We start from the raw sequence: 13,868 nt of genomic DNA on the forward strand, positions 1-13,868 counted from the left end.
GCCACTTCACTTGTGGGACATCAATAGCAGATGATTTGTCTTTGGGGTTAGTCACTGTCATAAGTCTCCTTTCCACCCACACAGGTAGGAAGACTAAGAAAGTCACCGTCCCACATTGTGGAAGCGAGAGACTACTTAGGGAACCACCCCTTGGCAAGATCTCTTTCTTTTTTTTTTTTTTTTTAATCTTTTTTTTTTTTTCCCCTGCACGTCAATAATTTTTAAGCCTTTAGAAATCAGAGTTCTGAAGGAAGAGCTCTTTTCTCCTTGATTTTGCACTAAGTTTTGCTAGGGAACAGACTAATCTGAGAGCAGAACTTTTATTAGCAAACTGAATATCAGGTTCCTTTACTGGAAGGTATCAGACACCACAGGATTTTTTGGCGCTTGTGCAGACTGAAGGCGTTGTTTGAATTTTGGTTTTATTTCTCGTTATCCAACCTATTTTTATTTAGCAATAAATTAATCTTCCATAAGTTTGTTTTGCCCATAATAGTAACTGGTAAGTGGCATCTCTGTCTTTATGTTGACCCACAAGCTTCTGTGTCTTATTTTCTCCCCCTATCCTGTTGAAGAGGAGAGCGGGGAGGAGTTGAGAGACCAGCTAAGTGGGCATCTGGCAGATGGCCAAAATCCACCCACCACAGGATGCAAGAGAAAAAACAGCCTGCAGGAAAAGGAGTCCCTGCCCACCTTGTGTGGGTTGTCTCATCCTCTTGTTCAATGTGAGGATAAGATTATCACTATACTTGCCTCCATAGTCATCATCACCTGCTCAGACTACTGCTAGTTTTTCCCCAGCAGTGACCAGTATCTAACATTAAGGCTTCTTGTATTTCTGATTATCTTAGGAGTTCGCTTCTCATGGTCATTCCTTGTTTTCAGCACCTCTAGTTTTCCCTGCTTGATCCCAGTTTATGTTGAAATAATTGCAGAACCTTCTAATGCCTGGACACCACCAAATAATTCAGCTGATTTAGATTCGCATATTAATTATCTGTCCGTATTAATTTGCATATTAATTGTTTCCAGAAGGAAAGGAGGAGCAGATTACTTCATTGAGTCTTCCCTTGACAGATGGAATGATTTTTCCTCCTTTACTGCCTACATAAAAACACTACTCTTGGACTATTTCTACTGTAAAATCCTGCTATAATTTCTTGAGGCTGAGCCATATGTAACAGGGATGAATCCTGAATCCAGCCATGCTGAAATCAGCGATCAGTTATCTTTGTCTCCAGCATGATGTGCAGCTGCAAGGGTTCGCGATGGCATGGGGACCCTAGCAGCACACGTGTTCCCCTGAGGTGGTGTATTGGATGTCCATGCCCAGGTGTGAACAGCAGGGGTGGCCTCTCTGAGAAGAGGTCAGAGGAGCTGAGTGGGCATCTGCCAGCCAGCCAAGGTCAACCCACCACATGTGGGCAGACAGCAGATGATCCTCTTCTGAGAGGGACTGGATGCCCAGTACTCCTGGCCCCCAGGACAGCTAGTGTTGTAGGTTGTTCCTTTCCTTTTCCGATGTCTTTCCCAACACAGACATCGCAAGGATAACCCTACCATATCAAAGGCTACAATATATCGTTTGAGCTTTCCACCACAGGGATGTCCCAACTCACTACAGAAACAGACTATATGCTCCCGCAGGCCCTACTTACAGAAACATTCATGGTATCATTGTTGGGAGAGAAGATAGAAGGAAAAACTTTTCCCGAAAAAAACCACTCTGTCTTCACCCTGGAATGTGTAACATCAAACACAGCAGACAGTTCAGTCTGGCCCTTTTCAGAGGATTTCAGTTTCACCAAATCAGCAAAAAGTTAATACACAAACATTTCTTCCTACATCTCTTCCAACCCGATCTATTCTGAAAGAGGCTTATCTCTTCCCCATGGTACAGCCTATATGAGACTCTGTTTCCTCCTCCTCTTCTGCAGAGTCCAGCCCAGACAAACAAGAGAGACTGCAGGTATCCCCAGTGCCACACTACAGTCAGGACACTGTCAGCTCTAAGAGAGTCCACAGGCTCAAGAGGAGGTTGGACAAATTCACAGACTATAACTACACCCAGAGTTATTAAATACAGAGACATCAGCTCTGGCTGAGAAAGTCTCTGAGCTTAAATTGTGGAGAGTGGGAGAACATCTGCAGGAAATACTGCTACATGCTCACCACACTCATACCACTGCTGGAAATAGGATCCTGAGCTGGGCGGCCTTGTACAGATGTTCTTCAGTTCTTATACATCACCACTGATGAACAAAATCTATTTCAAATTGTATTGAATTTAGATAAAAGTCATAAGAAAGCTGTTTTCTACAAACTAAGTCCTTTAATAGCCTTCCTTTCTTCTAGCTATGAGTTATATGACTATGATGCCAATTTTCAGATTTCACATTCATGTAGCTTGTTTTGAAGTCAGAATTAATAAAACAAATCCAGTTGTCTCTCCTGGCAACTAATTTTTGCCAAGAAAATGTGCCTTTCTAATATAGTGGGTTTGTGTAGATAAAATGCCAGCATTCTTTGAGGTTTTGAAAAATGTTTGGGAAAAATATTGCAGCAGAGGAGTCACCTCTGCTAGTTACATGCCAGCTTTATATTTGTTTTCCTGGTCAGGATTGAATGATTTAGGAGAAGTACCTTCAGACAGCATTTAATTTACCTCTTTGACTCCATAATAAAAATGTGACCTCTAGGAATGCTGGTTAAAAACTATTGTTGGTCTAGTTAAACAGTCGATTCTGTCTTTCCTCTGTATCATTATCCTATGACATGGATCAAGACCAGAAAAGGTAGAATTTTTCTCATGTGACAAATGTAATTTTGTCAAAATGATACCTTTTTATTCTTTAGCTACTAACAGAACATGAACAGTCATAATGGAAGTTACAGAAGGAAGAATGAAAATGTTACTTTTATAAATTTTTACCATTTTATCATTGCTCTTTTACTATTTCCTAGCTTTTCATAACATTTAGTAATTCACTTCATAGTCAGATTGCCCAATGAGAAGATGTAGTGTCTTTATTAATTGCAGAAGAATTCAGCACACTCTGAATGTTTTCAGGCTCCTGGAATCATTGAGATGACCATAAACATGCTCAGAGTTCAGCAGTACATTAGCACAGTCCTTCTAATGACTTTACATAAAATTTATTTTCTTTTTTGGTACAAACTTCATAAGTACTCCAAAGATACCTGGAAAAGGAGGGTTGCTAAAAAAATTACCCTGTTAAGATGCTGTCTGCACCGTACATTGAATCATACTAGGTTATGAACTTGAAAAGTTGCATTCATTGTCATAACACCAAATATAATTTTGTGATCAGTTTTTACAAGGACCTATATTGTTTAGGAACTCCATCAGTTGTCCATGGCTAAACCAAACATATGAATTAGTTACTCAACATAAACCTTAATCCACCCATTTTCATTTGTGATACCACATTTGAACAATACTTTGAAATACTTTGGAAAGACTGTTCAAGACTGTTTATTTAGTAAATTATACTTTATTAGTTCTGTACTTTTCTGGAAGGTTTTCTCAAGAGAAAAAAATGACAAGACACAGTTCAGTCTTCTTAAAACGTAGCATCAATGTGACACATTTACTAAAGAGCCTTTAGAGAGAGACCAACAATTTCAATATATAGTTTCCTATCAAGTAAGTTATTCATCCTTCCCATTTATCTCTGTTCTGATAACCCTTCTTTGCCATAACAGTTAATTGGAATGCAGTTTGTAGTGGTCTTTCTAATAACCAAATAGAGTAATAACCTCCACAGCCTCACCTCAGACCCTTAACACAGACAGCTGTTAACAAATTACAATAATAAGTAGAATTATTCTTGTTGCTAAGCATAAGGATCCTTTATATATGTATTTGAATTATCCCTTTCTGCTATGATATCTTTTCAGGTTACACGTATTATGTAGTAGGTTGTAAAAAACATAAATATCAGACTAGGAAATAACAGCATGGCTACTCTGTCTGAGGAACTGACAGAGCTGGACCTTTGGGATCATCATATCTGTTGTTTGTTGTGAGCTGCATGATCATATGGATTCCGTAGGCCAGGATCCACAGTAAAAGTATAGATGTCACCAAGCCCATCCAGATTCCAGGAGTGAAGAAACCTGTACAGTCACTCGCATAGGAAAACTGATTGTTTTCAACGTTGAAGCCTTGAATCTGAAAATGAAAAAAGGTAAATAGATGAGTGGAATTAAGCATGGACTGTAGGCCCTAGTTTCAGAATATATGTGGTAATTACAGAAAATGCACCTGTTAATTACCACTCACACTCTGCATGTTAAAAAAGTGTGAGAACCAAATCCTCTGCATGACAGTTTTCCATGTCCCCTTTTCACCCAGGATATTCATAGAATAGTAGAGTGGTCTGGGTTGGAAGGGACCTTAAAGACCATCTAGTCCAACCTCCCTGCCTTAGGCAGGGACACCTTTGACAAGACCATCCAACCTGGCCTTGAACATTTCCAGGGATGGGGCATTGTCATGGGTTTAGCTGCCCAGCCAGCAACAAAGTACCACACAGATGTTCAGCCACTCCCTCCCCCACCACCTCAGCAGGATGGGGAGGAGAATAAGGAAAAAAATAAAACTTGTGGGCTGAGATAAGAACAATTTAATAATTGAAATAAAATATAATAATAATAGCTAATGAAAAGGAGAGAAAGAGGAATAAAACCCAAATGGAAAAAAATGAGTGATGCACAGTGCAATTGCTCACCACCTGCTGACAGATGCCCAGCCAGTCCCCAAGCAATGATCAGTGGTTCCTGGCCAGCTCCCCCCAGTTTATATACCGAGCGTGACATTCTGTGGTATGGAACATCCCTTTGGCTGGTTGGGGTCAGCTGCCCTGGCTCTGCTCCCTCCCGGCTTCTTGTGCACCAGCTCACTGGCACAGCATGGGAAACCTGGGAAGTCCGTGGTGTATTGTTTAGCAACAGCTAAAACATCAGTGTGTTATCGACATTATTCTCTACTAAATCTAAATCACAGCACTGTACCGGTGACTAAGAAGAAAATTATCCCAGCTGAAACCAGGACAGGTGTCCACAGCTTCTCTGGGCAACGTGTTCCAGTGCCTCGCCATCCTCATAGTAAAGAATTTCTTCCTAACAACAAATCTAAATCTATCCTCTTTCAGTTTAAAGCCAGTCCCCCATACCCTGTCACCACATGTCCTTGCAAAAAGTCCCGCTCCAGCTTTCTCATAGGCGCCCTTTAGGTACTGGCAGGCTGCTGTAAGGTCTCCTGGAAGCCTTCTCTTCTCCAGGCTGAACAATACCAACTCTCTCAGCCTGTCTTCACAGGAGAGGTGCTCCAGCCCTCTGGTCATCTTTGTGGTCCTTTTCTGGACTCACTCCAACAGGTCCCTGTCCTTCTTCTGTTGGGGGCTCCAGCGCTGAACGCAGCACTCCAGGTGGGGTCTCATGAGAGCAGAGGGGAAGAATCACCTTGCTCGGACCTGCTGGCCACACTTAATGCAGCCCAGGATATAGATATGGCTGGCTTCTCATAAGCCTATACTCATTAGTCCTTCTTCTCAAGGCTTTCTCAATCCATCCTCTTCCCAGCCTGTATTTCTGCTTGGGAGTTCCCTGACCCACATGCAGGACCTTGCACTTGGCCTTGTTGAACTTCATGAGGTTCACATGGGCCCACCTCTCAAGTCTGTCAAGGTCCCTCCGGAAGACATCACTTCCCTCCAGTGTGTCTACCACACCACACAGCTCGGTGTTTTCAGCAAACCTGCTGAGGGAGCACTCGATCCCAGTGTTCATGTCACTGACAAAGATGTTAAACAGCTCCAGTCCAAGTACTGACCTTTGAGGAATGCTACTCCTCAATAGTCCCCACTTCTTTATGAGTAGAGAAAGTGTGGGTAACCCCTCCACAGTTTCTAGGATGATCTGCTCCATGATCTTGCCAAGCAGCAAGGGGAGACTGACCAGTCTGTTGTTCCCCAGGTCTTTCTTATTTCCCTTTTTAGAAATGGTGATTACGTTTCCCCTTTTCCAGTCAGTGGGAACTCCACTGGACTGCCACAGCTTCTCAAATATGATGGATAGTGGCCTAGACACTTCATCCACCAGTACCCTCAGAACTTGTGGATGCATCTCATCAGGTCTCACGGACTTGTGCACCTCCAGGTTTCTTAGATGTTCTCAAACCTGATCTTCTTCTCCAGCAGGTGATTCTTCATTCTCCGAGTTCCTGCTTTTACTTTCTGCAACTTGGGCAGTATGGCTGGAGCACTTGCCAGTGAAGATCAAGGCAAAAAAGCCATTGAGTACCTCAGCCTTTCCCATATCCCAGGTAACCAGGTCTCCCATTTCCTTCCGGAGAGGGCCCATGTTTTCCCTAGTCTTCCTTTTATTACCCACAGACCTGTAGAAGCTTTACTTGTTGCTGTTGATGTCCCTAGCCATATTTAAATTTTTCAGGGCTTTAGCTTTCATAACTTGATCACCAGCTGCTCAGACAATTCCTCTATATTCCCCCCAGGCCACTTGTCCTTGATTCCACCTGCTGTAGGCTTCCTTTTTCTGTTTGAGTTTGTCCAGGAGCTCCTTGTCCACCCATGCAGGCCTCCTGGGTTTTTTGCTTGCCTTCCTCTTTGTTGGGATGCATCACTCCTGAGCTTGGAGGAGGTGATCCTTGAATATCAACCAGCTTTCTTGGGTGCCTCTTCTCCTCAGGGCTTTATATCATGGTACTCCACCAAGCAGGTCCCTGAAGAGGCCAAAGTCTGCACTCCTGAAGCCCACGGCAGTGAGCTTGCTGTGCACCCTCCTTGCTGCCCTAAGGATCTTGGAACTCCATCATTTTGTGGTCACTGCAGCCAAGGCTACTCTTAAGCTTCACATTCCCCACCAGTCCCTCTATATTGGTGAGGGTAAGGTCCAGCATGGCACCTCTCCTTGTTAGCTTCTCTGTCACTTGGAAGTTGTCTTCAGCACATTCCAGGAACCTCCTGGATTGCCCATGGCCTGCTGTGTTGTCCCTCCAACCGATATCAAGGTGTCTGCAGTCCCCCATGAGGTGGTCTTGTGAATGTGAGGCTGCTCCTATTTTTCTTGTTGTAGTCGGAGTCCAACTCAGTCAGCCTCACATGGGGCACCAATTGTTGCAGCACAATCAAACTAGTAGACTGCAACAAGGCTTTACTGTTGGTCAGATTCTACTGTCTGTGCTGTATCTCCTTCCTCCAGAAACCACTGCTTCTCCTCCATCTGACCCCCTCTCCCACCATCCTCAGGGCTATTTAACCACTTAGTGGGAACGAGCTACAGCTGCACATCGTCCATGTCAATCAACCCACTGCCTTCGAGGCAAGGCCACAGCTGCTTGTTATCAATGCTGATCAACCCACTGCCTTCAGTCCTCTACACTTTCTATAGAGGGAATCATCTACTCAGTCATCCTGGTCAGACAGCCTGCAGCAGACCCCCAGGATAATGTCACTTGTCCCTGCCCTCCTTTGAGTCCTGCTCTTGGTCGGCTCCTCATCCATCCCCAGGAAAAGCTCCATGCACTCCACCTGGTCATTGACATAGAGGGCAACACCCCCTCTTTAATTATATTAAAGATGCAGAATTCATTTATTTGGCAAAAAGTAGGTTTCCCACTTCAGAAATTTTCATTATGTTTAGGAGTCCTAAAGGGGATGTGTGATCAGTATTGCTCAATGACCACTTAAGGACCAGGAGACTCAAAGCACTCAAAGACATTGGAGTTAAGGGCTCCCCAGATTATAAGATTTGTTGAAATACCCTGAGATTTTTAGTTAATAACTCCTTGACAAGCAGAACTCCTGAAACACACTTTAAAATGCATCTAATGAAGATGACTTTTTTGGGTGGGTTTTAGTGAAAATTCAAAGAGAAAACAGTTGTGAAACCTTTCTTCCCACTGCCTTAGACAACAGAGGCTCAAAACAGGAGAGGGCTTGCTTCACTGAGGTGGGGGATCTATGTTTTCTATTAACATATGAAACCTATATAAGCTTTTCCAGCAGTTAAAAAAAATCTCTAACATCTCTCCTTTGAATGAATTCTCAATGTCTGCCACTGACTGAGGTCCTACCATATTATTTCCCTCAGAAAAATCAGCTACTTTGGGGATCTGTTTTCTGCCTAACCAACAATTTTGCAAAATGTATAACAAAGTGAATGCCTTTGAGCCCCCTATCCTTCTAAAAAAATTGTTAAAACCAATCAGAGGATCAGAGAACTACGAAGAAAGGGAAGACAATCCCCCTTCCACACAGATGCATGTGATGACATAAGCATTGATTTTTTCAGAAGGAAGGGAATCTGACTGGTGGAAGGAAATGAAGGAAGGAAAGAATTAATCTAGTATGTGATTTTGAGTCTTTCTTAAATAATTTTACAAAGAAAAATGAAGACTGAGATTATTATGTATTTACAAGTTCTTTAAAATGGGTGTGTGAGGAAAGCACCAAACATCATAAATCCACCAGTAAAGAAATGAGACCTTAAAACTATTTTCTATAAAATATTATAGAACAAAATAAAAAATAAAAAAAGGATTATTTTATTTAAATCATTTCCCTCACCAGAAAATAAGCAAGGAAGCAGAAGATCATGGATCTTTACTTTTCTATGTTCCCATTCCATGATTACTCTATGCTTTATGATAAAATAAATGGAAAGCTTTGTGGTAATCAAAATTCGTACTTCCTAGGAAAGTTATTGGTACCAATGTTAGTGGTTTGCATACCGTGCTGCACCAGTAAGCACTCGGGGTTTGAGTTCATTCATGGCTCAGGCACCTAAATATGTATGTAATATGCATGTTAAAGCCAACGTCTACACCTTCCAGAATACCAATTAATAAAACTATTATCATACGCAGAACTAAAGGCTCTTTAGGTACTGTGGAGTGAAGATGATTTCAGCATGTCAGGATTTTATGGGCCACTTAGAAGAATCTTTCCAAGCCAGATCGTGGTAGGTGACTTGCAAAGACTACCTGCTTTCACTGTAGGCAATCAGAGTTCTGATTAAAGCAGGATTAGCGAGTATAAGCCTTTGGCTTGGATAACTGCACAGTTTTGGAGAATAGAGGTGATCACCAAAGGCTTCGCTTGTTAAGCCACTGCTTTGACAACAGATGAAAATGTGAATAGGAGTCATGAAATCTAATCTGAAAGACCTATTTACAATGAAAACAGAAAGCAGGTGAAGATCTATGTCATTTATGCTTAAAAAAAATGGATGAAATTCTGGAAAACAATACACACTTGTTACCAAATTTACAAGAACTCTTTGAAGCACTTAACAGGTATATTCAGTTTAGAAAGGCTTTACCACTTCTGATTTAGATCCAGAAATACTGAATTTTATTATGTCAATCCTATTGTGTGTTTTTTTTAAAGCAGGATTATGCTTATTGAACCTTTGAGCTGAAAGCTTTAATTGTACATTCTTAAAATGCTATGTCTACTTTCAGGCGGGAGATGAAATATATGCAGCGTTCTTTTATTGTTTTTCTGAAGCTTTATCATTTCTGTGGGGGTGTTAGAATCCAGGTAGGAGATAAAAATGTGACTCCTAGCAACATTTCTACCTATAGAAAAGTTAAAAATACTCACATGGTAATCTCTAATTTTTATGAATGTAAAAGCCTTTTGGATACAGGGCTCTGTACTGTGGAACTTTTTAATTTTAGTGTTTGGACAAGCGTCATTTGTCGTGGTTATACTAGTCTGCATTTGCTGTTAATTTTTAACATATTTTTTTGAATGGAGTTTTCTCATCACTTGACCTTTGACAAAGCCTTCAAATAAAATGTTGTTTTCTTGGGTTTTAAGTGTACATTGAACATCTAATTTTTGAGTTTAGAAATATTTTAACCACAAAGAGTCCTAATATTCTTGATTTTAAAGTTTTTGGAAGTTATTCTTAGGAACAAGGGGACTTCTAAATGTGCTTTTGGTGGCAGCCTCCTCTTTAACTTCATAGACAATTCTGAGATCCTCAAAAGGATAAAAGATATCATGGTAGAACAACTATTCCAGTAACAACATCAAACCCAACAAAAAAACCCCACCAAAACCAGAGCAGTTTTGGTACTGTGTACAGTTCCGAGTGGTGACATCCTAGGCTATGGGTACACCTAGACAGTATCCCACAGAGGTTTTTTAGGTGGTAGTGACTGAGGTAGCTCCAGAAGTAAAGTAAAATGCTGCATCAGTTCCTCCTGGCTTTGGAAAGAGCTATGCAAGGCTTCACTGCGCGGGTGCCATGCCCCTCTAATACAGTGATACTGTTTTCAAGATACCCAGCATTGCAAAGCGCAATCGCACCAGCTAGATCCTGGTTTCTAATTCATCGCATAACATTGGCATGAAAATCATGTTCCTCAGTTTCAGTGACAAGATTTTATGCTGGCTGCAACCACTTAGCATATCTGGTGTGCTTTTCTGTCCATGCAACTGAGCTTGGGGTTTTCTAAACCTCATTCTAGAACAAAGACTTATACTGACATCAATCAGACGTCACTATGTATCGGTGGAAGATGCCTGAAAAGGTTTGATCTGGTTCAGTGAGAACTTAGAAACAAGCCCACAATGTTGACTTTCTGTTTTCTCACACAGCAGAAAAGATCAGAGCAGGACTTCTCAGCTTGTGTTCCATGCTTAGGACTTTATGAGAGAAAGAGGCCTTTCCCAAGAGGAACTAGAAGTTCTATTGTCCGAACAGTGGAAGCAGCTGCTGCTCCAAATCAATAAGGAAAGTGGGAAACCTACTGCTTCTACTCTTGATCAAGACCCCAATAAAAGGATGCCTACTAAGATGGAGCAAGGCCCCTCTCGAAGCTTTAAGAAGGCAGCAATATCAATGTATATAAAAATTCAAGGAAAAGATACATTGTAAGTGGACACTTCATCATTTCATACCACATGTACTTTCATAGCCTAGTGATGCCAAAGTCTAACTTCAAGGAGTTGATGAGGCTACGTGCAGTTGCATGGACTCAGGTATTTTCAGGCCTTTCTATAAAAAATACCATCAGGAGGAACCTTCACAAAGTTGGTGTATAGTGCTATGTTGCTTCTCAAAAAAACTGGGACTCGATCCTGGAATTTGTGGAAAATATATCTCAGCACCAATGCTGTTCCTCTGAGTTTCCCATTGTTTAAGCAGAAATGTCAGATCTGGACTCAGATTATTGAGCTTTGTTAACAAAATCATAAATACATTTCTATCAGCATTTGTATTCAGTTATCATGGTTTAGCTCATCTTTGAAAAATAGAGTCCAGTTGTCTGGAATTATTCCTATTGTTTCCATGACCTCTTTAATCAAACAGATCCCTTAGTGCAATATTGTTTTAAGATATGAATGTTAATGTGCTTCTCCTAAGTCAAGATCAATGCTCAAAATAATAAAGATGCACTCATCTATATCTCACATATGTAGTGTGTACTACTGCACTAAATACACTGAAAATTTATGCCTCATTAAAAAAAAAAATTAAAAAGCCAGTTACTTTCCCTCTGGGCCATGCAGGACCTAGTATTGCTCCTGATTGAAGTCAATGTCAAACCTTCAATTAAATCTAATTTCATTGGACTTTGTTTCTGTCTGTAGGAGTATAGACAGTCTAAGTCACTGAAAACAGTAACCACACTAAGCTGTACTTTCCTAGATAAACAAAGTGCAAAAAAAAATCAAATAAAAACAAAGTAAGCAGCATAAACCCACCCACATGGAGAGGCCCACGTTTCCAATAGCAGCCCAATTCATTAAACAGGCATGGAAACTTAGTCATTCTTTGCCTGATTAAGCACATTTGGGTTTATTGTTTTTTCTTTTCTGTGGACAACTTCAGCTTTGTTTTTCAAAGCTGTGCTTTCATGTTCTTGTTGTTTATCAACTGCCATCTTTTTTACCCCTTTATTGAATAGCTCACCTAGGGGGAACAGCTTTTCTTTTACATTTTTGCTCAGGCTGAAATGAAAGTAAGGGCATTATGAATGCCTATCGTTCAGCACCTACAATAGCAAGTAATAGTTCTTGGAATTATCTCTGAAATGGCAATGTGTACTCACTTGCAACCTGGAAATGAAAACATCCCAGTTTTTTGCCTCATTGTTGGATGGAATCAGCCTTGCAGGATAGTGATTGCTTGTTCCCACCAGCTGACAATGAAATGAATACTCTGCAGGAGCAGAGATGACAGAAACATTAAATTTAGCAAACTTTTCTCCATCTTGTACAATCTCAACTGAATCTAAAGTGGACCAATTTCTAGCTGAGCTTCCGTAGAACTTGTTGGTCATTAAAAACCTAGAAAGACAACAGAGAGGAAAAAGAAGTCAAAATGACAGAAGGAAAAAGTTAATACTCATTTGATGAAGTACTAGTGGCAGATAAAGGTTCACTATTGCTAGCTGCAAACATCACAGTTGGTATCTTAGCTTGGCCTCCCATGTCATTAGGATTGTTCACAAGTGAAGAGACTGAGTATGTTTTTACTACTTAAGGGTTTCATCTCACAAGCACAGCTTTCATAGCTCTGGCAGGCAAGGAGAAAATGCAATTTCATTCTTCAATGGCCCCTTCCAGTGCAGTATTTAATCAGTTACCAACACTTTATAATCAGTGGCGGAGAACCTGGGAAACTGTCAGTAGACCTGCAGTGGCTCTCAGTAAACATTTTATGGCATTTTTTGAAAATTGCTTTTATGATAGGTACAGGCGTAATAACCGTTCTGATTTATCATTGCAATTCTTCCTTGGCTTAGATGCCTAAATTGCAGTTTCCTTTGCAAATGTCTGAATTTGCAGTAAAAGAGTTTTCTCTCACTGGAGGGTAGGGAGGGGTCATCACCTCTAGTTTCCCAATTTTTAGTGGTTTAGACAGAAATAAATATTTTCTCTTCTTGAAAAGGTCTGGGTATGTGCAGTATTGTAGCAGTTTCCAGGGTTATAATTATGGGATTTTTATATATATATATGTTACTACTGCTGCAATTTGAACACCTTCCAAATGTTCTGAAACAGAAATAATTGAGGACATCCAGAAGTACATCCTGATGCTTTACAGATCAGGACTATGTCCTAGTCTACCACTTTTTACCCAGATACTTTTAAGTATTCAAGTTATCCTATAAGGAAATTATAAACTTTTCTCCTTATTGCATGTTGCTTAATACTTTAAACCTGCTTGGTCTGTGTATGTGTTGCTCTATATAGTTTGCTGATTATTATTTATTTATTTATGGCTTATTGATAAACATAAAGAATTTAGAAGGGAAATCCTTTTAACACTGCGTGAGACTTGCTACAAAATGAAATATTCTAATATGTTTATCCAAAATGGATAACACTGTATGTGAATTGTAAAATTTGGGGTAATACTTAGATGCAATTATGATAGGTCTGAAAAATACACAGTCATCTATAAATATGCCACAATACAGAAAATATTATGTTCTATAGGGTATACATATATACATGGAGAATATTCTCTGTTGTAGAATATTGCTTGTTTGTTCAAATCAGTTTCTTTCGGTAGCAAGTCATCTGACAACATAGAGTCTAAACTCCACAAAATATTCCTTAGGGATAACACACAAAATTTGACAAGTTAAATTACTACAGTAATTAATTTGTATTTTTTTTAATTATCTGTGGCTTTTGGTTCATATAACTTCATAATCCTCAAGAGTTTCAAAATGCACAGAAGTAATGCCAGAACTCGAAGTGTCATCCAGGTGAGAAAAGGATATTCTGTTTTATGGCATCCATTACATTTTGAGCCTGAACATCTCTTTCCATTCAACATTCAGCTGCAAGCATCAG

General features: G+C 40.4%; 1 protein-coding gene across 1 annotated transcript in view; it reads right to left on the reverse strand.

Moving 5' to 3' along the window:
- Window positions 1-202: 202 nt before the first annotated feature.
- ATP6AP1 (ATPase H+ transporting accessory protein 1) overlaps window positions 203-13,868 on the reverse strand; it is a 63,427-nt gene continuing 49,761 nt past the window's right edge. Inside the window, exons 9-10 of the mRNA XM_080393960.1 lie at window positions 12,113-12,350; window positions 203-4,195 (exon numbers count right to left, since the gene is read on the reverse strand). Of these exons, the coding sequence (XP_080250086.1) occupies window positions 3,986-4,195; window positions 12,113-12,350 (448 nt within the window). The 3' untranslated portion in view covers window positions 203-3,985. The remainder of the gene's footprint in view (window positions 4,196-12,112; window positions 12,351-13,868) is intronic.

The sequence above is a fragment of the Falco punctatus genome (assembly GCF_963210335.1).
Source record: "Falco punctatus genome assembly, chromosome: 6".
Classification (NCBI taxonomy): domain Eukaryota; kingdom Metazoa; phylum Chordata; class Aves; order Falconiformes; family Falconidae; genus Falco; species Falco punctatus.